This window comes from Excalfactoria chinensis, chromosome 25 (assembly GCF_039878825.1).
Source record: "Excalfactoria chinensis isolate bCotChi1 chromosome 25, bCotChi1.hap2, whole genome shotgun sequence".
In the NCBI taxonomy this organism is placed as follows: domain Eukaryota; kingdom Metazoa; phylum Chordata; class Aves; order Galliformes; family Phasianidae; genus Excalfactoria; species Excalfactoria chinensis.
Window position 1 is genome coordinate 1,424,342 of NC_092849.1, and position 25,755 is coordinate 1,450,096.

General features: G+C 51.4%; 2 protein-coding genes across 2 annotated transcripts; one reads left to right on the forward strand and one right to left on the reverse strand.

The window, feature by feature from the left end:
- ATP6V1B2 (ATPase H+ transporting V1 subunit B2) lies at nucleotides 1-8,336 on the forward strand. The gene is made up of 14 exons (XM_072357037.1): nucleotides 1-159; nucleotides 2,229-2,284; nucleotides 2,723-2,821; nucleotides 3,433-3,526; nucleotides 3,627-3,704; nucleotides 3,895-4,034; nucleotides 4,157-4,258; nucleotides 4,338-4,435; nucleotides 4,680-4,803; nucleotides 5,212-5,362; nucleotides 5,728-5,810; nucleotides 5,902-6,006; nucleotides 6,380-6,509; nucleotides 6,632-8,336. The coding sequence occupies exons 1-14, from the start codon at nucleotides 51-53 to the stop codon at nucleotides 6,772-6,774; spliced, it is 1,512 nt and encodes a 503-aa protein (XP_072213138.1). The 5' UTR covers nucleotides 1-50; the 3' UTR covers nucleotides 6,775-8,336.
- A 3,279-nt stretch (nucleotides 8,337-11,615) lies between these two features.
- LZTS1 (leucine zipper tumor suppressor 1) lies at nucleotides 11,616-24,104 on the reverse strand. The gene is made up of 4 exons (XM_072357200.1): nucleotides 23,973-24,104; nucleotides 14,719-15,137; nucleotides 13,737-14,558; nucleotides 11,616-13,491 (listed from the first exon to the last, which is right to left on the reverse strand). The coding sequence occupies exons 2-4, from the start codon at nucleotides 15,064-15,066 to the stop codon at nucleotides 12,847-12,849; spliced, it is 1,815 nt and encodes a 604-aa protein (XP_072213301.1). The 5' UTR covers nucleotides 15,067-15,137; nucleotides 23,973-24,104; the 3' UTR covers nucleotides 11,616-12,846.
- Between the last annotated feature and the right edge of the window lie 1,651 nt (nucleotides 24,105-25,755).

The following is a 25,755-nucleotide window of genomic DNA, read 5'->3' on the forward strand; positions in this document are numbered from 1 at the left end:
TCTATATCAGCGCATGCGCAGCAGCCCTCCCAGCTGGAGCAGCGCACAAGATGGCGGCTGTGGCGGCGGCGCGGCGGATGATGAACGGCTCCGGGCCCGGCGGGGCACGCGAACAGGCGGCGGCCCTGACACGGGATTTCCTGTCCCAGCCGCGTCTCAGTGAGTGCGACCGGGATCGGGGCTACACAGAGTAGCTTGGGGGCGATGGAAAGGCCTTTCCCGGCCTTTTGGGCCGCAGCGGGGCTGTGGGCTGAAGCCGTGGGTTGGGTAGCCCAGTGAGTGGTCTGTGGTGGGGGGAGATGGAGAAATGGGGGCTGTGGGGGCTGAGACAGCCGGGGTGGTTTCTGTTGGCCTTTCTTGGCTGCTGGATGTCGTGAGCGCTTTTTTATTGCTTTATTTTGAACCATCTGGTGTGAAATCCAATGGAGCCGTCTCAATTCCTTCCCCTCTCTCAACCTCCTTCTCCCCCATTGCCTGCTGCTCTGCTGTACCCCCAAATGACAGATTCAAACAAGGCCAGCACCTCTGCATACCCGAGTTTTTAAATGCTATTTCTCTGCTGAATGTGAAAAACATTGGGTTTTGCTTGCTTTTGGGTTGTCACGGTGTGGCTTCCATCTCTGCAAATGGGAGCTCTGATTCTCTCGAGCTGCTGTTGGGGGAAAACTGGTGTTTATTTGGTATCAAGGACGTCGTTTCCTCATTGACGGGGCCTGCCCTTTGCTGCTGATTGAGGAAGGAGTGCTCACGAGGTGGTCATGGGACGGGATGTGTTGCTCAAGGGAACGTTTTCCATTCCCTGCAGCCCTCACTATGAGCCCCCTGCTAATCCTAAGGCCCTGCAGAGCCTTGTGTGCTGGTGACAGCCATTTTGGGGACATGTGTCACATCTGATGCTATTTAACAGGATTTTGGTAACTGAGGCAGCAGGAGATCCTCCTTGGATCGCTTTGTACCACCACTTCATGCTTTATCTGATGCATCTTTGATTGTTGCTGCTAAGAGATTATATTGCAACAGTTCAAACTGTTGGCTTAGGTGCGCTTTGTTGACAGTATACAGTGTGAACTGTGTGTGCCAAACGTAACTGTTTCTTGCTGTGACCAAGCCAGGTGATTCCCAGTAGCTCCCCATTGGTGGGGGAAGGGGCACAAACCCCTTCCTTCTGCCTTATAGCATGATAGCACTGAGTGCTGTTCTTTTCTGTGGTTCCACAGCCTCATTTTTCCACTCAGATGAGAAGCAATTAACAGTCACTGGTAGTCACCGCTCCCTCATGACCCTGATAAAGCTTTGACTCAGTGTTACTTCTGTCTGAGGGTTGGTGATGCTGAGCTGTACTGTGATGTCTTGTGTCCATAGGGCAGAGCTGTCTGCTGTGTTTCCACAGGTAATAGCACAGGGATGAACTCTAGTTTCTGGGCACATCAGGGAGCTGCATGTAGTGCTAACACATGAGCTGCTGATGTTTCAGGTGTGGGCCTTATGGTGAGCTGTAGTCATGTATCAGGTGTCTTGGGCTAACCCAAGAGTAGGAGTAGTTTGGCTAAAGTGGAGTCCAACCTTTTGTAGCTTAGTCTGTTGGCCTTTTCTAGGAGATAGGAAAGGAATTAAAAGATTTTGTTTCAGCGTGTTAAAAGTATGTTCTTTACCATAGAAGTTCTGCTGATCAGCTTTTGATTGCAAGTCCTGCTTGACTGGCTTTCATCTGGGTTGTTGCAATGTCTTGGGGCAGGACTATCTGTGCTTTAAGAATGAAACAACCAAAAAGGGAAGTTCAGTGTTGGTGTGAGGGTTATGGCTCCATTTGTTGGGCACAAATTACAGTTACAACCATGTCTACTTTATCACATGTTACAGTTGTTGTTATCTCTGCTATGTGAATATCTCGCAACTGTGTATTTCAGCTTTACTTTGCAGTGGAGTTTCTGGTGGCAGCATTCTGATGATCCCCAAATACAGGCTTGCAACAGCAAATTTCTATCAGACGGGAAAATGTCAAGGTCATATCTCAATGTTAACCTTGACTGCTTTGCAGCAGTGGCAGAAATGTTGGCTACATAACTGAGCACCTCATCCTTCTTGTGGGGCTTAAGAAACAGCAGTGCAGAGCTCAGCCCCACAGCTGCAAACCTGAGGCTGATGATAGGAATTGAAACTTTAAAAACCAGATATGGGGAATTTGTGCTGTTCCAAGGAAGTATCTGATCTGTGGATCTTTCTTCCAGCTTATAAAACTGTGTCTGGTGTGAATGGCCCCTTGGTGATCTTGGATCAAGTGAAGGTAAGGATAAAGAACCTTAATGGGTTTGGCAGGAAAAGCTGTACCAGGTTAAATGTTGACTGTTGTGAAATTCATGCATCTCCTGAGCAATTTAAATACCAGGTTGGCTGCTGAAATAAATGAAAACAAATAGCAGTACAGCTAAAGAGTTGCACTTATGTCAGAAGAAAAGGATGAGTAGCTGAGCCTGCTGGGGAAAGAAAGGAAACACTGTTAGAGTTCTACCAAACAACTCAAAATGTTGTCTAAACTTAATTAGAGAAACATACGTAATCATTTTGGAATGATTTTTTTTCTGATGATAAAATAATTAAGACAAACAAAAAAAAACCCTAAGAAAGTGCTAAGCTAGGCCTGTCTGCAGCTGATGCCTTTTGTTTCACAGCTGTACTTCTGAGGTTTTTAATGTTTTCCGTCTTATTTCTTCCTCATTTTCAGTTTCCTAGGTATGCAGAGATTGTCCACTTGACTCTTCCTGATGGCACCAGAAGAAGTGGGCAGGTTCTGGAAGTCAGTGGCTCCAAAGCTGTGGTTCAGGTGTGTATGGGGACCAGATCATCTCTTGATGCAACAGGAAAATACTTCGTGAATCAACATGTCTGAATTGCCAGATGTCTTGTGATGTTGGTACTGGAAGTTAAAAAACCAACGCTACTTATTCCAAGTTTAAAACTGTATGAATAATTTTAGACTGAAAACTGGATTAGGGAATGACTTTTTCCTGTATTCCCCCAAGACCCTGATTAATTTGCAGCTAGATGAAGGGAATCATGCTGTGTTTGTACAGTGTTAGGTTCAGAATCAGCTGCTATGCTGTGTGCATGTAGGTATTTCTTCTAAGCCACTGTTTTGCTGATGCATTCTTATCTGAATAAGTCTAGCCTGCTGGCGAAGGAAAACACTCGAGATCAAAAGAATGGCACTGGGTCTCTTGGTTGCTGCTGATATACCTCATGAATTTGTTAAAGTAGGTTTTGATGTCATGCTTTGTACCAGTGAGCTGCTTTTGAAATCCTTTACTCACAGGGGACAGCCTTGTTTCTTCTCCCCTGTGGCTGATCAAGTTCTTAAGCTGTGAAGCAGCATTCTGCTGCGATATTTTGTTCTTACTTGGTTTTGGTTGTTTAATTCCCCTGCTATCTTTATAGGTATTTGAGGGCACTTCAGGTATTGATGCTAAGAAAACATCCTGTGAGTTTACTGGAGATATTCTTCGAACCCCTGTCTCTGAAGATATGCTTGGTGAGCACTTGTTTCTTTCTTTAAAGAACGAACAGGCTTATCACCCACTGACTTATTTTCTCATTAACTTTCACTTCTATTTTATTGCTGTTTCTTGTAGGCAGAGTATTTAATGGATCAGGAAAGCCTATAGACAGAGGCCCCACTGTTTTGGCTGAAGACTTCCTGGACATAATGGGTATGTTCTTTATCTCTTTCTGGTACAGAGATAGAAGAAAATAACTGTCCTAAGTGATACTTGGAACCTGTTCAGGGAAGTATATGTTCACTCCAAAGCTTTGTAGGCCTGAAGGTGTGGTTTGCAGCTTTTTACACAAGCACTGGTAGTTTCATCACGTGTTGAACAGTGTGTTTTCTAAATCCACCAGGTCAGCCAATCAATCCCCAGTGTCGAATCTACCCAGAAGAAATGATTCAGACTGGCATTTCTGCAATAGATGGTATGAACAGCATTGCCAGAGGGCAGAAAATCCCCATATTCTCTGCTGCTGGTCTGCCCCACAATGAGGTGGGTATTCAGAGCTGTTCTTAAAACTGCTGAAGCAGTTTGCATTTCACCAAGGTTAAAAAGTGAGCAAGTTAAGTTCTTCATCAAATGTGCAGATGCAATGAAGCTTCTTTTTCCTCTAGATTGCAGCTCAGATCTGTCGCCAAGCTGGCTTGGTGAAGAAATCCAAAGATGTGATGGATTACAGTGAAGAGAACTTTGCCATCGTGTTTGCAGCTATGGGTGTAAGTCAATAATATGAAGGATTTAAGTGCAGAGTGCTGAAGCCTGGTCTGAAACTGATGCTTTAATTTCATGATTTAGGTGAACATGGAAACTGCTCGGTTCTTCAAATCAGATTTTGAGGAAAACGGGTCCATGGACAACGTGTGTCTGTTCTTGAATTTGGCCAATGACCCAACGTAAGTAGTCAGAACTGTGTCGGTTGGGAAAAGCTGAAAAGAACAAATAAACTGGAAGCTCAAGTCTCACTGATGTGCAGATGTGATGCTGACATCCTGCAGTTAAGTGCAATATGAAATGCTGGTAGTCCAGTTGGTGCCTCTTGCATGTTTTTCAGAGGGTTTTAATGTGTTAGTAACTTCAGACTGTTCCTTTGTGGCCTTGAAGTACGTGTCATAAGTATGTCATGCTGTTCTGTTTCAGCATTGAACGCATTATCACACCTCGTTTAGCTTTAACAACAGCAGAGTTCTTGGCGTATCAGTGTGAGAAGCACGTGCTGGTCATTCTGACAGATATGAGCTCCTACGCTGAAGCTCTGCGAGAGGTATGTGTTTATGAAGCCACATGCTGAGTGTTGCCAGAAAGAGTTCATAGTATCAAGCAAAAAATGCAAATCTTTGTTCCAACTGTTACAATTAGTATTCCTTACGATGTGCTTAAATTAGCCAGAGAGGCTTTTATTTACTCACTGCTCACCTAGAGTTATGGTTGATAGTCAGAAGGCTATTAATGTTTCTCATATTTGAATTTAATTGGTGATGTTCAGCAGTTCAATGTTTCTGATTTGTCTCCCCGTCAGCTGGGGTGGCATATTTCCCTTTGTAGGTGTTTATGTATCTGTACCTAAGTAGTACTTGCAGGAAGAGGAACTTCCAGTGACTCGTGTAGATTAATTAGGGAGGATAGCAGGTCTGTCAGAGTGATCTGGAAATTCTTTTCTCAATCCTCTCAGGTTTCTGCAGCTAGAGAGGAGGTACCTGGCCGCCGTGGTTTCCCAGGGTACATGTACACTGACTTGGCTACTATATATGAGCGTGCTGGGCGTGTGGAAGGCAGAAATGGCTCAATTACTCAGATCCCCATTCTTACCATGCCCAATGATGGTGAGTTACTTTGAATTTTTTTTAATAACTAATACTTGAAATGACTCTTTCAACATAAACAGAAAAAAATGGGGATCCTGTGGCCTTTGGGTTTACATTTGGTAGTGCAGTTCTTGGCTGCTGTCTCAGTATCATTAAGAAGAATGCTTTGTCCATTTCAAGACTTCAGAGCTGTTCTCTAGCCCCCTGTCAGGAGAGCTTACACTCTTTACACAGGAGAGCACTTAGTGATATATAGGAGTACTCACTGATGACATTTTGCTATAGAAGTTATTTAACTGTAGGAAAAAAAACCTGGCACTTCACTGCTGGAAAGGATATAAAAGGTTTGAAAACTGTCATTCTCTCTTTTTTTTTTTATAAAGATATTACTCATCCTATCCCTGATTTGACTGGATACATCACTGAGGGACAAATCTATGTGGATAGGCAGCTGCACAACAGACAGGTTTGTACTGCAATGGTTGGAACACAATTTAGATCACTTCCTTGCTTTTTAAAGTATTATTATTAATTACTACTTTTGTTTCTCTCCTCAGATTTACCCACCTATCAATGTACTGCCTTCCTTGTCTCGACTGATGAAGTCAGCTATTGGAGAGGGCATGACCAGGAAGGATCATGCAGATGTATCCAACCAACTGGTATGTAAAAACCTCTTCAGAGAAGGAGAGGCATATTTCAAACACACTTCTTGCTCATCAACCTTCACCTGGCTTCTCTGTAACCTTCTGAGTCACCTTCACTTGATTCTCCACAGTATGAAATGTGCATGCTGTATGATGTAGAACACCTAATGTTCTCAGCAGTTACTGCATAAATTGTTCCTTTCTATATTAACCATAAACTGAGTTGTTCTTACTGTATTGGTCACTATGTAGTATGACAATGATATTGGCTTGAGCTCTCTAAGTGACCTCTAATGTCATCCTTCTGAGCAACCACCTTAGTTGCTGTTAAGCTGAGGGTGTATTTTAGTTACCAAGATAAAAGCTCTTCTGTTTTGGTCCCTTCTAGTATGCCTGCTATGCTATTGGGAAGGATGTGCAGGCTATGAAGGCAGTAGTTGGTGAGGAAGCCCTTACCTCAGATGATCTTCTTTATTTGGAGTTTCTGCAGAAGTTTGAGAAGAACTTCATTGCTCAGGGTAAGTGTCAGTTTCAAGAACATCACAGTACATATTCACACCTAGAAGGCCTTGTTTTGAGATATCCTTGCTGTCGAGATGCTTTCCTGCCCCATATTTCAGTCTGTGGTTGATTTCTGTAGGTCCTTATGAAAACCGTACTGTTTACGAGACCTTGGACATTGGATGGCAGCTTTTGCGAATCTTCCCCAAGGAGATGTTGAAGAGAATTCCCCAAACAACACTGGCTGAATTCTACCCTCGAGATTCGACTGCAAAACACTAGCCACAACTTCATCTCCAACTCCTTGCTCTGTGAAATGCTGTTTGTTTTCCTTTTTTTCATGTGTTGATGTTTACTTGTCGCCCTTATAATTAAAACCGAGCGTAGGTGACATTTGTGCCAGTGTTCCAATGTACACTGATATCAGTTCTTTAAAATATCCCTTCTTCCAAAGCCTGGATCTTCAGGAAGACCTTTAGGCCAGCTCTTATGTATGTGCAATAGCTATCGTTAAGCTTTCTTTTTGAACTGGACCTTCTGTAGACATTTGAAATGAATGTCTGAGGATTACCAGAAACTGCAGATCTTTAATTTCAAACCAGGAGCACATGGGATAGAAAACATGAAAGAGTAAATGTGATTTTAATGTCCAAAGCATCTGCTCATTTTGAATCACGTGCAGTTGCCATGCTGCTGGTAGAGCAGATGGCTCTCTGCTGTCCTGCTGCTGTGCTTGAAGACCAGGCTAACATGTGGAAAGTGCAGTGCACGATGGTTTCTCTCTGAAAAATGCAAGTTACTGATTGAACTGTGGTTTAATGTTCTTAAAGGTATGCATGAACTAAGGACACTAGTGAGCACGCTAAGTGCTTTTCTGCTAGCAAGGGCTCAGCGCAGAGGTCACAGGCCAGTGGGTCGCTGCCTGAAGGCAGCATGTTATGGCTCAGTGGCTGAATTAAAGGTTCCAAATTAATTGTACCTTGAAGTTTGCAAAGAAAGATTTCTACTGAACTTTTCTTTTTCTTTGCTCTGGAAATGCCAGAGATGTGTGACAGCAGCTAAAGTGTTCCGAGATCAGTACTGAGATCAGTAGTGTCCCAATGGTTAAGACTGGGTAATTCAAGGCTCTGTGCTGTTACTGGAGGGGATGATATGAGATATTTTAAAGAAGAAAAACAACAAAAAAAAAACCCTCTTTATGTGAGACAGAGTTGTACTGGCGGGAGGTCGGCTTATAAAATGCATTGGACTAAACAGTGCAACAGCAGAAAGCAACCTGATGTATGAATGAATACTCTGCTACAAAGCGTGCTGTAGGTGGCGCTGGGTCCCGAGTCGTGTTCAGAGCTGTTGTAGTTTGCACTCCAGGCACAGATTTGGCTAGCCAGGAGAGCTCAGCATTCCCAAACGCTGCAAACTTGGCTAGTCTCTTCAGTGTTATTTCTTACTTTGAATTGGTTCAGACGAGGCTCAGAGCCCAGTGCTGGCAGGCTTGCTGGCTTTTTTTCTTTTCCAGGCTTAATGCAATCTTATCTAGCTCACCAAAGCATGTTGCACCTCTCTGAACGCCTTCAGTGCTTGTCTAGGAAGGTGCTAACATGACTCGAATGATAGCGTGCTAATTCCAGCTTTCCCTGATGCTTCCTGTGTGCGGTTCTATGGTTTGTTCAGTGTTCTCTGTAACTTGGACACAATAGTAACTTTATTCCAGTGCATTCCACTCTAAAGCTGTATCAAGTCTATTTTTTCTTGAGGTAGAGATGGGAGGTTGCAAGCGTTGGCATGAGAATACTTTAATGTAGAGGATATCTTAATAAAGTAAACATGGAAGGTGTCGAATGAAACGGATTCCTGTTATTCTGTGGTTAGAAACAACTCGGGGTCGTTCTGCAATGGCTGAACTGTCCTTTGCCACCGAGGTTTCTGTTTACCCAAATGAAAATGCTCTCCGGTCTGCTGCAAGCAAACACTTCAGCTGTCTGCAGTGAGGGCCACTACAGCCTCACGCCTTGTTAGTGGAGCTGGTAGCTTTCAGGACTCAAGATCTGGCCTTCAACTTCAGGGCTGAATGCTTTGTGCTGCTGAGTGGGTGGCTGCTGCAATCCTGGTGCGATACCACATTTCCACGTGAATCTCAATGGGTAGTTTGTGCTGGAGGAGACTGGGAAACCTCCTCAAGAGGTTGCTTAGGTGTGATCTGAAGGGGTGTGTTGACTCTGCACTTTATGAGTGGTGCTATGAAGGGTGAGGGCGAGCTGTGCCATGGCTGTGCTTATTCTGAGGCTATCATCAGTCTTTTCCTATTAACTATTCTACCGTGCTGCAATTCAAGCTGCTGCTTGTGTGGAAGCAGAAGCCCTTGAGGGTAGATGAAGACATTACCTCACTCTTTAAAAACTCATTTAACTGTCCAGGCTGGTTCTGACAGTTGTTTTTTTTTTTCACTAGGAGAGCCACCGAGTTAGAAACCCCATCTCCTCAGCGTTATGAATGGCTTTGAGTTGTTCCACATTCAATACTATAGAGGAAGGGAAAACGTAATATACTAAAAACACGACTTCAAAAAGGTTAGGAACTAACCTCCTTGTTTTCTACATGTTCAGCCAACTCAGCTCACGGTCCCTTTTTGTTTCGAGGGAGAGCCTGTGGTTAAGGCACGCGAATAACTGCATTAGCAGAGGGCAGCAGGCTGAAAACACGAGGAAGAGGAGAAATTCCAAAGTCCGGTGGATTCCTGAAATCCTTCGGTGGTGGTGAGGGCTGAGGACAAAGGTTGAGCAGCATTCCTGCGGGCGGTGAGCGTGGTGGAGCAAGCAGCTGCTTCTCACAAGGTACCTGCAAGTATGTGTGTGGGTAACGTGGCCCCTGGACCTTCCAAACACTGCAGAGTGAAAGGGATTTTGCTGCTGTACTCGCTGCAAATCAACTCTTCTACATTGCAGCCAGTGGGAGCAAAGGGGAAAAAGAATGAAATATATCTGCTCTGGAACAGGGCTCAGACATGCAGGCAAGCCTTTGGTGACAGCATGGCTGGTTCAGGCCAGACAAAGGTTTGGGTTGAATGTAAATAGTGAGGGTGGCTTTGTGCTGAGGATGAAACAGCTGCTGAGTGCAGCTCAGCCCCACAGCCATGTAGTGGCACTGCTTGCACGGCCTGCTTGTACTGCCAAGTGAGGAGAGAGGGGATAGGAACGAGTTGCTGCCTGTAGGCTCCAAATCAGCCCTGTTACTGCACTCCTGATGAGCAGGGCTGCTTCGGACCCTAAATCACCTGGAAATGGTTGTTTTGCTATTAAATATTCAGCAGTGCAAAAACTGCTTCGGAAAAATTATTGGTCTCACAGGAAGCAGCAATCACACAGCAGTGATTTCTGGTTTGCTTGGCTGCCAGTGCCTGTAAATGCAGAGAGTTTTTGGGCAGCAGGGCAGGGCTGCTTTGCCTTCTCTTGGCTTTGTAAGGTCCAAGGACTGTGCTTAGAAGCACCAAAGCAGCCTGCTGGAGCTCTTCAGCTCTGACCTGGGTTAGTTCAGGGTTACTTCCTGCTTTAACAGTGAATGCTTGCCTGGCAGAGCTTTGGTGACAGCATCCAGTTTAGATTTGCCCCATGCTCATGCATGTGGGCGGCCATGCTGTGCTGTGGGATAGCCAGAGCCTGCAGTGCAGAGATCCCAGCCTCCCCCCCTCCCACTTTGCAACTCCCCAGCTGCTGGAGAAAACCAGCAGGTCCTGCAGACAGGCGGCTCCCAGGTAACAAATAGTGCAAGCAGAACAAAAATAGTTTCAGCCTGAGGCCCTGGGAACAGGCAGGGGCTTGTTGTGCAGCTATTTTAACACCGTGCAGCTATTTTAGCACTGCTGTGAGAACAGAGCCCTTCCTACAGGTAAGAAAACCAAGGGAAGCAAAGAGGCACTTGGGACATGAGGAGAGAGGTGCCCTTGTGCTTTAAGGAACCCCGCAGCAGGAGCAATGGTGGTCAGAGCCGTCCCTGCAGGTGATGGATGCTTTGCATTGGGAACAAAAGAGCTGAACAAACAGTCCAATATTTCATGGTGTGGTGACAGCAGGTACCATGCTAAATGGGACGTGCTGATCTCACAGCTGCTGCCTCGGTGCATTTACACAGTATTTTCCTCTTTGGTAATGACTAATGAGGACTGCCTGGGGGTCCCATCCCCTCCACCCACCCCCAGGCTTCAGCCTCAGCCCACGGCAGCTGCTGCCTCACTGCAGAGCAAACAGTGGCCGCTGCCCATCGTTCTGCTCTGCTCGAAGCAGCAGATGCGAGGCAGGCCGGTGCTGGAGCTGCTGAGGGGGGATTTGCACATCAAAAGCAGTTCTGCCTCCTCGCCCCGTGTGCGGGGCGGCTCGGGCTAATTGCTCTTTCAAAGGCAGCACCGGTCGGGTCTCTGCTGGGATGTTGGGTCTTATACAGCCCCCCCATAGCAGAAAAGTGGCCTAGTGGCACCGGGGTGTTAAGCAAAGATGTAAATCAGCTTTCCTCTCTCTCAAAGCTTATTTCCATCTGCTGATTTGTTCCAACAGCTAATTCTGGCTCCTTCTGTTGTGCAGGGTTAGGCTCAGGCAGCTGGGGCAGAGCTAACGGGGTGCACCAACCCTACAGGAACCCATAGACCTGCACAGGGCTATAGCTGCTGCTTTGTCCCCAGCACACACTGTCACTAGGACTCACTGCTCCTCAATGCAGCAGAGGATGCCTCCAGCTTTCTGTGATGTGAGTGCTGTGTTCTCTCAGTTTGGAAGGGGAAAACAATGTGTTACAGTCAAAACACTCCTTTAGCTTTCACTGGGCTGTGTTCCCTGTATCACTCTGTACCTCTTTTCCTAGGGAGGCAGCACTGTTTGGGCTACTCTGGAAATGAAAAGCAACCCATTGGATTTGTCTGCTCCTGTCCACGCTTTGCAGCATGTTGCTGCTTTTCCATGCATGGGTTATCCCAGCTGCTAAGCAGAGGGCAGCCCACCTAGCAAAGGGCTGCAGGTGAGCAGGGCCATGTGGAGGACCTTGGTGATGCTGTGATGAATGGCTCCTATTGGCTGGTGGATGATGTGCAACCCAGAGATGTGGTGCAAATGTTCTGCCTGCAGAGCACAGCATTGAGTTTTAAAAAAAAAAAATTTATTTATAAATTAAAACCATAAAATTAACCATTAGTTTACATCAGTCACCGGAAAGAACATCAAAAAAAAAGAACCAACAAAAAAAAATAATAATAATAACCTGCAGAAAAATAATAATTATCTGTACAGGCTGTGGCCGGCCGGCCATCAGCTCACACATCTCACACACCTGCAATGCGCACGGTCACACACAGCATTGTGCAAAGGCAGCAGTGGGCACCTCTGGGCGATAACATCATACAGCATTGGCTGCTGGGGATGAGAGAGGTTGGGGTGGTGGGGGCAGAAGGTGGGGCTGGGGAGGCTGAGCTCTGCTCCTGTGCTGGGGAGCCCATAGGGAAAGGGGCTCCTGGCTCGGGTGTGGGTCCCTGATCTGCAGCCTTGTGGCTCAGCTATGGGCTCGGTGGGGACGTGGTGGTTGCTGAGCGGTGCAGAAGGCACAGACTGGTTTCTGTGGGTCACATCTGTGGGTGAGGGGTGTTGGGTTGTGCTGGGAGTGCCCCTGTGCTTCGTGGCAGGAAGGGAGGAGCTTGTCCTGCTCGTGTTGGGGGAAGGAGGGATGCGTGGCTAGAAGTAAGTGGTGATATGTGGGTGCTGGTAATGGGGGCCTGGTGCCGGATGCTGGCTCAACCTGGGGCTGCGTGATTGCTGTGATGGGAGAATAGGGAAAGAAATGCATTTTTGGTTGCTGTGATTCTAAAACGACAGGGAGGAGGCAGGAAACGTTAACTCTGGATTTTCTGTATAAAATAGATATCCCCTCCTGATGTCTGGGTCATCCCAACCTCTGCTCCCTGGAGCTGGAAGGCACCATCCCTGCGTACTGAGGGTTGCTCCCATGGGTGTGAAGTAGTGCACGTGTGCAGGGTCCTCCCCGAGGCACTGCAGGAGCTGAAGGGCTGGAGTGGGTCGTGTAGGGGCCATAAATAACAGGAGAGAGCAGCTCTGTGCCCTGTCCAGGCTGCAGCAGGGTGCTGGGACCAAGGGCATCATCCCACTACCGAGCATTTGCCCAAGTCCCATTCCCTGTTTGCCCTCATTGCTGGTCCTACAAGGGTCAGGAGGATGGGGAGGGGGGGTGCTGCAGGACATCACCATTGGCACGAGTGGCTTGTTGGCCTTGAACACAACAGGCAGCAGCGAGGAGCTGGCTGGGTGCCGGCTCCTCTAATAAATACATGGCTCATCAAACAGTACAGGAAGAGGAGTGGGGTCAGATCTCAGTGGCGATGATGTCCTCATAGGGCACATCAGCTCCGGGGATGTCCAGCTCAATGGGCTCTTTGCCATCCTCCCCCGCTGCGAGCTGCTGCAGCATCTTCTCCAGGTTCTGGTTCCTCTTGTACATGTGCAGGTAGCTCTGCTGCAACTGCTTCTGGTAGTGGATCACCTTCTCCTTCTCCTCCCTCCACGTCTGCCTCTCCTGCTGGAAGCTGGAGCTCATCTGCTCGTTGCTGTCCCGCTCAGCTTGCAGCTCAGCCCGCAGCCTTTCCACCTCCCCCTGCAGTGCCTGCACCTCACTGGGCCGGGTGGCATCGCTCAGCTGTGCCCGGAGCATGGCCATCTCTGCCCTCAGCTCCACTATCTCCTGCTCCAACAGGTTGACTTTCTCCCTCAGCAGCTCAGACTCGTTCTTCTTGCGCTGCAGCTCGTTCTCACACACCTCCAGCTCCATGGCTTTGGTGCGCAGGGAGCCTTCCAGGTCCTGGGTCTTCATCTCCAGCCCTTCCATCTTGGCCCTCACGTCCTTCAGCTGTGCCTTCAGGCTGAGGATCTCAGTGGTCTTGGTGGTGAGCTCGGTCTGGGATTCCTTCAGCTGCTGCTTCAGCAGGGAGATCTCCCCTGACTTCTGGCACACCTGTGGGAAGACAGCACTCACATTAGGACTGTAGTCACACTGAGACTATCAGAATCATTAAATGGTTGCTTTGGAAGGGACCTCAAGGACCATCAGGTTCCAGCCCCTGCCAAGGCCTGATTGCCAGCTGCTACATCCAGCAGAGAGGGGCTGCTGATGGTGTGGGGATGCCAGTGGAGAAGAGCTGCAGGGTTTGGTGCCATCCCTCCCGTGCACACCTTTGCATTCTGTGCCCCAGGCCTTACCTCCCATTGGGTCTCCTCCAGCGCTGGTGCAAAGCTGGTCTTCTCCTTCTCGTAGGACCTCAGCTTTGTCTCCAGCAAATTTTGCTCCTTCATGAGGTTCTCCAGCTCCTCCCGCAGCTGCTGCTTCTCCTGTTGCAGCTGGAACACCTGCAGGTGGAGAACCTGCTGCGTGCGCTGGGTTTTCTGCGAGCTCTGCTTCAGCTTGCTGTTGCACTTCTGCTTCAACCCCTCCAGCTCCTCCTTGCAGCGCCGCTGCTTCTCCTCATACACCTGGCAAGAGCTGGCTTCCTTCTCCTCGAAGCTCAGCTGCAGCTCCTGCAGCTCTCCTTCCCTCTCCAGCAGCTTCTGCTCCAGCTCCTGGATGGTGGATTCATCTGTGGAGATGGGTGAGCGGATGCACGCTGTCTTCTCGGTGGCACGGTGCTGGGGGGCTTTGCCAGGGTTGAGGATCTTGTTGCCACCATCGGAGAAGGACATGGCCTTGAGGCTCATCATGTTGCTGTCCTGGATGATGGCACACTGCATGATGTTGTGTGCAGAGCCCCCAAAGCGGCTAATGGGCCCCACGGGGGTGACGATGGGGTCCAGCTGATAACTGCTGCTGGTGCTGTGGGTGGGCAGGCTGGACATGGAGTTCCTGCCTGAGTCAGACAGCCCTCCTGAGCACAGCACCGGCTTCAGCTCCTGCTCCTTGCCTTTGTCCAGGGGGTGAAGCTGTGTGGGGAGGTGAACTCCATTCTCTGGGGATGAGTGGAGGACAGCACCGGAGCGGGGCAGTACTGGCTTGAAGGCGGTGGGTCGTGCTGTGGGCTTCTCCACACCCTGGAGGAAGAGCAGAACCCATCAGCATAAACCCATCAGTATAAACCCACCACCATCCCTTCTGCCTCCCAAAGCCCTGCCTTAAACCCCAAAGGTGACCACCCTGAGCACCCCATGGAGCAGGGAGCCATGCATTTAAGGCCCCATCTCCCCTCCTCACCACTTCCAGCTGGCTTGGGAAAGGTATCAGCTTCTGTGGTGTGGGTGTCCCAAAGTCCACCCCGCTGCTCCCAGCCTGGCCCAGCTCCGTGCTGCCCAGTGCGGTGTAGTCCGTGCGGTGGGGGCCGGGTGTCTTCTGGCTGACCTTGATGTAAAAGAAGTCCTCATTCTTGCTGCTTTTGGAGCCTGATTTGTGACCGGATTCCTGGGAGAAGCCAAAGCGGAGCAGCCCGTCCGAATACCTGTTGAGCTTCTTCAGATGGGACGACTTACGAAGCTTGTACTGCGAGGCACGGCAGTGCTTGCTGTGGAAGCTGTGGCCAGAGATGAGACTACTGACACTGCCCATGCTGCTGCCGGGCAGGTGGCACGCTGGCTGTGATCATAGCAGAGCCCTTGCTGTGTGCTGGAGCTGCAATCCTAGGAGAGGTAAAGAGCAGAGTGAGCACGGTGGGATGGAGGTGGGATGCTACTCCTGGAGGTGCAACACTGACAGCATCAAAAGGGTCATGCAAAGGGCATCCCCCACACGTGAGGGTGCTTCATCACCCTGTTCTCCCCGATTCCTCTTCAATTCTCAGTGCTCCTCTTAACCCACCTGAAAAGGGATGCTTGGAGGCTTAATTACGCTTAATGTCGGTGTAGCACTTAAGAAGATGAGAGGCATTGTGTGTGTGCTGAGCATTGTGATTAGGGTTTGGAGGTATGCAGTGCACTAATTCTCTTTGCTAAGGCAGGGAAAAAGCAAGAAAGGATCAAATCCTGACTCCTGGGGGGCCCTCGCAATGCTTGGGTGATCATGGAGATGTGCCTTCCATGGGGGAATTAAAGGGTGAGGTAGGGAGAAAGGGGACAAGCTGTTGGTGGGCGGGTATGAGAGCATAACCAAAGTGAGCTAAATTTGGGTTGCTCAGCGAGATGTCAGAAGGAAGAGGGATTGTTTGATGGCTGAGTCACTTGGGGAGCGTGAGCAATTGGAAGCAGCATGCTCTGCTCTGCATGCAACCTGCTGCATGCAACCTGCTGCACGCTTCCGTGCTTGGTGCTGTGGGTGCTGCACAGTTTGGCTTTGCTCTGGGTAGCATGGAGCACTGGGGCACCCTCACTGCCTTCCTGGCATGAGCTGATCCAATGTTTTATCCCCGTGTTTTATCACGTTCTGACTTTCTGTCGGGCTTCTCTGCACCCTGAGCTCAATAACTGCAGCCTATACCCATCCCTCAGCTTGATTTCTTTGCTTTTCCTCTGTACCCCAAGGACTCGCATTGATTAAGTGTCAAACCAAAGTCCCAGCAAGCCAGAAGATCCGCTTTAATCCCTAAATCCATTTTTGGGGAGATTAAGAGAAGTGAGCCAGCAGCCCATCTGGATGCTGATGCACTGGAAGTGATCCATGAGTTTGGGTTCATTCATTTTTACAGCGTGAGAGGCACAACGGTGGAGGAGGTATCGCTGCAGGGAAACAGGATAACAGCACCGTGTGTGCATCTGTATGGATTTGTGGGTGCCTGCAGCTGGGGAGGGAGAGCTGGGACTTTCCAGCCCCTTGGCAGGAGGTGTTTCCATCCAACCCACGCTTGCCTGGGAGGGTTGGGCAAGGCTTTTTTCTTCCCCTTCCCTCTGTCAGTTTAATTTGAAAGCTGTGGAGGTGTTGGCATTCAGCACGCAGCGTGAGCAGGAAGGAAAAGGCTCTGCAAGCAGCGGGATGGGAGCACAGCAGTGAGGGTCAGGGTGATGCTCAGAGCCTGGGGTTGCCCTACAGGGGACCATGCACATCCCATGCCATGCTCAGCAGCTGCAGTGCTGCGTGCAGGGGTTTGTGGCGCTGTGAGCAGTGCAGGCTGCCCAGATAGGATGAATGCAGGGCTGGACGCACACTTGATTTTTGCAGAAAGAAGGGAAAAAATGAATGGCATGCTGCATTCCTTCTAAAATCCAATCATGCTTGCCCTGTGATCACGCGCAGGAGGGCAGCTCTCCCTGCACATTGCAGGAATTTAATCTTATCTTCCTGGCAGCGCAGCTTCTTTGAAGCCTTTCCTTCTTCCCTGCAAAGCTTTCACGGGCAGCTGCTTTCTCTCACCTTAGTGAGAACCTTCCTTCCTTTCCAGGCTTTGCAGCATCGCTCCCTCCTTGCTGATCCTGTTCTTCCCCCTCCGGTATCTGAGCTCTTCCTTCTCCCCTGCACCCTCTCGCCCACTCTTTTTCCCTCTCACATTATTATTCATCGTTTCTGTGCAGATGCGCCCACACATTTGGGTGTTTGTTGGGAGGTGCACGGATAGCACAGGAGCAGCAGCAGCAGCAGCTGCCAAGAGCCCAGATCTGGGAGCAGCATCCTTCCTTTTTCCCTTGATCACTGCCAGGTGATGTGCCCATGTTTTGCTCAATGATCTGGGTCTTTGAGACACAAAGAATGGGGAAACCATGGGCATTTCCATGGTGAAAAGCAATGCATGTGCTGCCTGCAGCATCTGGTTAACGACTTAATGAAGAGGTGGCTCAATCCAGAACTTGGAGAGCAGCAAAACACTGGGCTGGGATTGAGATCTGGTATCAAAACTGGGATTGAATGGTTTGGATTTCAGGCATCTTCAGTGCTAGCAAACATAGGACTGAGGATACAGACAGTCCATGTGTGAGCATCCATGGGGTGAGCATACTGTGCCTATGCCCAACCCAACTCCCCGTTTCCAGCTCCTCCAACCCCCCTTACTTCAGTCCCCATGGAAATGGCAGCTATAAGGCCTGGAGAGCCCCATCAGCAGCACCGACCTTGCCCCCACCCTGTGATCCTCACCCTTATTGCACTAATGGGAATGAACTCAACACCGCCCAGGCAGGCGCTGTCCTTGCGGTGCTGCATTGTGGCTTGGTGCTGGCAAAGGGCCCCAACGACAAGGCTTTCATTCACTCTAATTCATTGTCCCCCTGCTCATTCATTGACATTCATTGGGATCGTTTTGATCGGAGGCAGCAGAGTGAATTGCAGCGGGGCTCACAAAGCGCGCACCATGTGTTCTGCCCTGATTTGCCATTAGTGAAGGGGGACACTCCAGATGAAGAATAACCAGCCTCAATTACATGTTACATCCACTCTAATAGCCCAGGAGTCCATCACACTTAATGTTATTTCAATGAACACTGGGAGAATTCACCACCACCACCCCCCCCCGACTGGTGCTTGTTAGAGGAGCCAGCAGTGCCTTTGGCAGAGGGTTTGGTGGGCTCAATGCCAGAGCAGCAGCCATAGCCTGTGCTGTGCCAGTGTCCCCTGGCAGCTGGGCTCCTGGTTTGTTGCATTGAGCAACTACAAAGAAATCCAGACCCGCTTTGGAGCTCGTTGGCAGCACCAAGTGCTGCTTCTTTGCACCCAGGTCCTGCAGAACGTCTCGGGTGCTCTTTATTTCATCAGCATTGGGAAGAGCAGAAGGAGCTGCAGGCACCTGTGTAGTGTGCAGCCTGGTCCTGACCCTGGGATGAGCCCACAAGTGGCCTTAATGGGCGTTGGTGTGATGATGTAGGTGGCATTGAGGCGCCTGGATTAAGCCACGGTTAGGGAACCCAGTACTAGGTGAGAGGAATTTCTTGAATTAACAATGAATCATATTGGCACAGAGAGCTGGAGAGGATATTGACTCAACACCCGCTGCGCAATGCCTCCTCTCACTCCGTCTGATCCCTCTGTGGGGAAGCCGCTGCGTTTCCCTGTGCAGAAACCCTGCTGGAGGCAGGGAGAGGCTCCTGCACTGCTGCGGATGATTGCACAACCTGCAGAAATACAAGTCAGCAAAGCCTGGACTTCAAGTGTCTGCATTCCTGCAGAGCCTTGTGCTTTCTCCACAGCTCTAATGCTTACTGGACAGTTCGCCTACGCTAATAGCACATGCTGGTACGTGGGCTATAGAAGTGACAGATCATGCTTTTTGTCTCTCTTAGCCCAAGAGGGACTTCAGAGCAAGACAAACCATGAGCACTTGGTGCTGGTTGGCCGCAGCAGGCTGTTATACTCAGGAAAAGCTGTGATTTCTGGTGCCCAAAGAGCTGGTTCCCAAAGGAGATGATTCCCAAAGGGACTGCCCTACAACACACTGCACTCAGAGCCCCCCAGCTCAGGGATGCACTGCCCTGTAGAGTTGCTATGTGAGCTTATGGTGGAGCTCCATCACCCAGCCTTCACCTTGCTGTGCAGAAAGAGCCCCACCTGTGCTATGCAAGAGCTCCCTGAGCTGCTTCAGCTTTGTCCTGCTCCCATGGTGGATGGACCCTGGCACTTGTTGGTGAATCAGCAGCCGAGCAGCACCCAGATGTCCTCACAGTCCTGTTCCCAGCACAAAGGAAATGTTTGCATGAGACATACTTAAATATTCCTTGGGTGGGGAGAAAGATCCTTTCAGCTCACTTCGCTCCTAAGAGCATCTGGCTTTTCCTGCTAACAAGCAACGAACGCTGCAATTAAAGCCCTGCTAATTCGGAATGCAGAAATGCTCAGGTCTGGTGGCACCCAGGATTCCTCTATTGAGCTCTGATTTTGCACCCCCAAGATGGGCCTGCGGGGTTGGCAGGTGGGAATCGACCACACCGTGCCCTAGAGCCGTGGGCTGCTTATTTTGGGAACCGTCTGGGGCCGGCAGCTGGTGCTGGGGTGGGTGACAGCTGAGCATGGCTTTCACTTGGGATCTGCGAGGCCCCTTCTCACGCATCTATTTCCGACCCTGTAAAACACAATCTGTCAGGGTGTGAGGATGGAGGGGGGGGGCACCCAATAAAAGGGGGGCTGGCAAGGGGTTGCCTTGCTTGGCAGGTGCCCCTGAGCGTGGTTGGGATGTACAGAATGCTGTACAGAATGCTGTCCTTCCGTCCCCGCAGCTCAGCACAGTGTCTGTCCCGCACGTCTTCTGTGAGCTTTTTTTTTTCCCCAGGATCTCATTGATGCAAAAGATGCAGCCAGAAATAGCAAAAGCTTCACGTAACCAGAGATGTGCCCTAAATACGGCTCCTCCTGGCTTTCCGTTCCATGAGCTTTGCATGCATCTTCCTCTGCACACACACCCCCCATCATGGGTACAGCATGAATGAGTGATGGGGTGTCTGTTGCCCTCTGGGTTCTGCCAAGGTGGGAGCACCAAGGCTTTTCTCCCATTCCCTTAAATAGCCAATACCCCCCCTTCCAAAGTGAGGCTCTTTCTGCTGCAGCCCCCCTGGAGCACATGGAGGAGAAGCATCCTCTCCATGGACAAGGAAGAATTTAGATCTGGAGCTGCGGGCTGCCATGGAGACCAGGCTCCATCTGCAGAGCTCTTCTTGCCTACCCCCCCCAGCAGGCAGAGGAGCAGCCAGGAGCCCTTGTCTCCTCCATGCTGCTGCCCCTTTCCCTCCCATGGGCTCTGAGTGCCTTCTGGGGCTACAAAAGCAAATCCATGTTCTCTGAGTGCTCCACAAAGTGCTGGGAGGGGAAATCACTGGCCTGGAGAGCTGAGGACTCTCAACCCCTGAGCTTAGCAAGAAGGCTGAATATCAGGGAAACAATTTCTCTAAGGTAGGACTTCATGTCTGCCACCAAACCAAGGCACTCTGTGTTAAGCCCACATTGGCTTCCTGGCACCCAAGCTTCAGAGCAAAGCCACGCACTCCTTCTGCACCATCCTCTCCTGTCTGCAGTGATTTCTCTCATTCTGGGTATTTCTGTACCCCGCTCAGTGCTCAGCCAAGAGGGAGCTGAGAAAAGGCAACTTCTGCCTGCTGACAACAAGCCAGGCTCCATCCCTGCCGTGCAGAGCATCTGCTGTGGTGCCGCTGTCTGCTCATCTCCTCCAGCTCCTTTTGCTTTCCAGAGCATCCCCCATCCCTGCTCTGCTCAACTGCTTCGGTGCAGCAGCCACAGAAGGGAAAAGAAAAGGCAAATTCATTTCTCGCTTCCTATTTCCCTCCTCCTCTTCTTCCCCCCCCACCCCCCCTTCGAATTGGCCCATTGCGCATTCCACCCCTTTAATGCCTGGCTGCCAAATGGAGCAGTTCTCTCCGAAGAGAAATGCACATCAAAGTTGCAGGGAATATTCAATTAACCTTTAAATAAGATCATCCACAAGTGGCTGATGGAGATGGCGTTTAATTGTGTAAAAGAAAAACCAAACACAGCCGCTTGCATTTCAGAGGGGGCATTTCCGTGATCCAGCTCTGCCTTTTGCTGCTGTTAGGGCTGATGTTTTGCTAAAAGGCAATTAAATATTGAGATACGCCTTCCAACTTTCCCTCTGACACCGTTTGCTTCTGCAGGATTGGAAGTGAATGCATTTCTCCCTTCTGCACGCAGGAAGCCGCTGCTCGGTGGAGGTGCTTGCTCCAAAGGTGAGGATCCCTAACAAATAATTAAAACCCCCTTTATCTCAAGGAGGACAACATGCATTGCTACCCTCTGCTGGAAGGAGCTGCTGAGGCTTTGCAATAGGATAACAGAGGTCGCTTTTAGCTCGAGAGGAGAACTTTGCAGGAGGAAGAGGGAGGTCTGAACACAGCTGCCCTGAGCTCCCAACTGCACAGTGCTGCAGGGACAGCATCCCAGCCCTGCCTGTGCAACAGAGTGCCCCTTGCTCCTTCTTTTTCCCCTCCCTAACAAAGCAATGGCCTGGCATGCACACACCCAGCACCTCCAGAACCAACCAAGCCTTCCTGCTCTAAGGGGGCCCTTTTCTTAACACCACTCCGAAACACCCAACAATGCTGGCAAACAGCCCCTGCAGGAAATCCTCTGTGACCCACGTGCCAAACCTTTCGTGCATTCCCTGCTATTTTTAACTCATTCCCAATGGCAGCCACCCACGTTGCTCCTGCCCACTGCCGCCTTGCCTGCACCCCTGCAGCAGCTCACAGCCCCCAGACTGCAACGGTGAATTGGGCAGAGCAGCTCCAGCAGAACTACTTATGGATGCACGCAGCTTTAGCAGCAGTTTGCTGCAGCAGTGCTATTGCCACACTTATCCATGCAGTACTTTAGGGGTGTTGGGGTGGGGGGAGGGTACTAGGAGCTCTCACTGCTGCATATGGGGATGGGTTTATGAATGGTCCCAAAGGGGGTGGGGGGAGCTGCTCCATCCGTCTGCTCCTGGTTGCACAGAGCCTGCTTGGCGGCTGCCCACCTCCTGCATGCCTCAGATGCCTCACCTGAGTGTGTGCTGAGCATGACTGTACCTGCCTGCAGCAAATAAAGGCTTTCAGGAGGGGAAAACAGCGACTGAGGGTGAATGATAGCATTGGAGTGAGGAGGGACGAGATGGGACAGAAGCTCTGGGGTGTCCCAGCCTGCGTCCCACAGCACCTGCTGGCATCCCTTTCACATGTCCTTCTTCTTGGGGCCGGGTCTGCCCTTGTCTGTATGGGCTGCTCTGCCTGTTGGTCCCTTACACCCATCCCTTTACTTGAAATCTTTCCTTGAGCCTCAAATTCATTCGCCTCCCACCTCTCCGCAGCGCCAAGGAAGAGTGACTAAGGGGTGGGTGGAAGGAACGGCTCAGGACTGATTTAGCAGCCCTGGTGCCAGGAGGAGGGGGGTCAATAGAGGCACAGCTGGGGGCACACAGAGCCCAGTGGGAGCCACGAGCATCCCCTGCAGCGCCCAATTGTGCTCCCGAGCTCACTTTTGCAGCTGCCATTAATTGCCCCCTCCGCTGATTGCTTGTGCCGATGGGGTTTTTTTTATGCACTTGTAATTCTTTGTCCCACTGATTAATGGCCCCGGTGATTAATGGTACGGAAGGGGGGGGGGCTCTGCGGGTCCTGGGCTGGATGGAGGTGTGAGCCCGTGGCCGTGAGCGCAGCTGGCGGGGGAGGCTGGGAGCAGGCAGCCAGGCAGGCTGTCGTGCTGATTATTTCAAAAGGAAGGTTCGTTGGCGTCTGGAGCGATGCTATCAGTGAGACTGATAGCAGAGACTTTTGTTTCCTGCTCGTGTTTGCACTTGCTGCAGCCTTCGAGGAGGAAAACAAGCTCTCCGGAGGAATCTGGACAACCATAGGAACTGCTGAGTGAACACGAGCCTGATCAGGAAAACGGGTCAGGTGCTGCTCCCTGTGCTGAGTTCCCAGGTCTCAGCTCACTTGTCAGCACCAAAAGGCCCTCAGAGTGGTGTGCAATGGGGAGGAGGTGCCTAGGGCACGGCACTGCTGGGGGTCAGCCAAAGGGGACAACAGGAAACCAAATACAGAGTGCTTAGCAGCAGTGATGCAGATGGAGCTGGGGTGTGCAGGGGGAGGTGAGCAATGGGGGTACAGCTTGGAGCTCCTCCACATCCTTGGGCCAACAGATGTGTGTTGGACCCACTGGGAGCTGCACCGATGAGCAGATAAATGCTCCTGAGCCAGGAGAAGAAGAACACTTGTGGGTATCCCACTCTTTGGAGACAGCAGGGCGCAAGCTCCTAGGGAAGATGGGAGTGCAGTGCTGGGGCTGAACGCTGTCCCTGTGAGGCTCTGTGGAGCTGGTGAGAAGGGAAGACCCAAACTGACTCCCAACACAGCCACAGCAACAATGCCCAAGCTCTGCTTCTAAAGGCAGAGATGAATCTTTGGCTTTCCAGGATCGGAGAACTCTGCATCCTCTGCTCAGCCGTGACCTCTCCCCGTGCACTTACGTGCACACACACACACACATACAGAGGACCGGCACAAGGAAAGGCTGACACACGACCGGCAGAGCCCAGCTGCAGGCTCACGCTCGGCATCCTGACACCATCAGCCCCCGCACACACGGAGGAACCTGCACAAACCGCAGCCTCCCGCACAGCAGCCCTCTGCACCCACGCCGCCCACCGCTCTCCCAAGCAAATCATTTCCGACGCGAGCACGGCACGATCCTCGCAGCAACCCAAAGGCAGATGGACATCCATCTGTACGTTTCCCAAAGGGCTGTACAACGACCGGCAGCCCGAGCCGAGGTGCTGAGCACGCACAGTTCCCCCTCTCCTTTCCCCTTGAAGTTTGGACACACTTCGGATGGAAGAGATGGAGCAGAGCCGAACACCGCGGCCGCGGAGGGGTGCGCGCAGCCGGGGCCGCGCTCGTGTTACGGGGCCGGGGACACCCGCAGGACCCCCGCGGAGGTGGGGTACCCGAATCCCGGAGCTCACGGCTGGGAGCGATGCTCGCTGCCGTCCCTGGCCGCCCGCTCTCCCCACTCCGCAAACCCCTCCGCTCCGTTCTGCTCCGCGTCCCCCGGCGGTTCCCTGTCCCCCCGCACCGCTCCCGGCCCCGATGGGTTCCTACCTCGGGTGGCCGCAGCCCGCAGCGCTCCGCGGGGCTCCCGGTGCGTGCCCGGCAGCAGCATCCCCGCTCGGAGGCGGCGGAGGAGGAGGAGGAGCCCGGAGCCCCGCGCATCGGCCCGCCCCGCTGCAGCCCCCGGCCTTTGTGTCCCGAGCCGTGCCCCCACCTCCCCCCCGCCCCACGGCCGGCACAGGGTGTTCGGGAGAGATAGGTTGCTTTGCTTCCCAGACCCGGGGCGAGGAGGGGGTTAAAGGAGGACAAGAGGTGCTCGGGTTGAGCGACTGGCACCGTCGGTGCCTCTGAGAGCTCAGCATGGGGAGAGCATGAAGCTCCGAGTAGCAGCCGGCAAGGGGAAGGGGGGTGCAGCGCTTCTCGACCTCATCCAGGGCAGGGGCTGGGACGGCAGACTCCTCTTTCTCCCGGCCTGAATCACACCATTCCCCGGCCACATTCCCAGCCCTACGACACAGAGAACTGAGCTGTGGGACCATGGCCAGAGCTGCCTAAGAGTTGGGAGGGGAAACTGAGGCACGGTACCTGCAGATCTGCACCAGCTCCAACAGGCTCAGGGCCAGACAAGCTGCCTGGCAGCAGCAGAGCAGCCTCCCCTTGCTCAGCCCGATGCTCAGTGAAGTGGCTTTGGCTCTGCAAACAACCCCCTCCATAAGGGTTCATACATGCCCGTCTGCATGCGTTTACTGGGTGGAAAGGCAAATAAATGCAGGACATGAGGAGCTGAGCTGTAACATATACACTGCTGCCACTCTGGCTCCTGCACTGCTGGGCCAAGCAGGGATCTGTGCCCAACCTGACCTTTCAGGCAGCAAAACTGCTCCAAACACAGCAAGCCTGGGGTCAGCACAGGCAGAGGGCTGGGAATTACTGTGCCATGGGACAGACCTTGGAATCAGGCCCTTGAGACCTCCTGGCCTCCTCTTTCATGCTGGATGGTGGGGAGGGATGCTCTGAAGAGCAAAATCTGAGTAGCTGTGCTAAATCTCCTCCCTGAAGTGCTGATTTCTTCTACTTTGGCCAGAGTTGTGCTGCTGGCATGGTTACATTCCCACATCCCCCTTCTCTGTGTCCCATGGGTAGCTCTGTTTGCCTCTTCCTTGCTCCCTGGGTCTCTCATCTCATCCCACCCCGAGCAGCTTTCCTGCCTGCTGGCCGTGCCTCAGCCTGACGCAGCACTCAGGAATGCACACACACTGAATGGCAGCACATCAGGACTTGCCCAATGCATGGAGCTGCGTGGCTGCATCTCATCCAGGTGTGCAGCGAGCAAGGCTGCTCCTGCACTGCAAGAGGGAACACAACAAGTGGGTCCCCAACCCCGTGTCAACGTAACAAATGGGTTGGGGGAAGCAGAAAGCAAGCCAGCGCATTGCTAAAGCCTCGTGGCCAGGGACAAAGACAGTCCCAAAGTGGTTGCACACTGTGCTCCCATCTGCCCACAGCATCCCATGGGAGCAGACTCCTGGTGCTGCCTTTGGCACACCTCAAGGACAGCCCAGGCCGTGTGCCAGGGTTTGCTCAGCCCCTGCTCACAAGCTGCAAGCGCTGCAAACCGGAGAGGCGAGCTCTGCCCCAGCCCTGCCCTATGCTCAGGTGTTGGAGAGCTGCAGCATTGGGGTGGAGCGGAGCAGCAATGAGGGCTCAGCTCTGCTCAGACCGCAGCACTTTGATTTATGGCAGATGAGATCCACCTCCCCCCCCATCTCTTTTTTTTTGTTGTTAATATTGTTTCCTGGCAGCTTCGTTAGTTTCTCTGCTGATTTGAGCAACG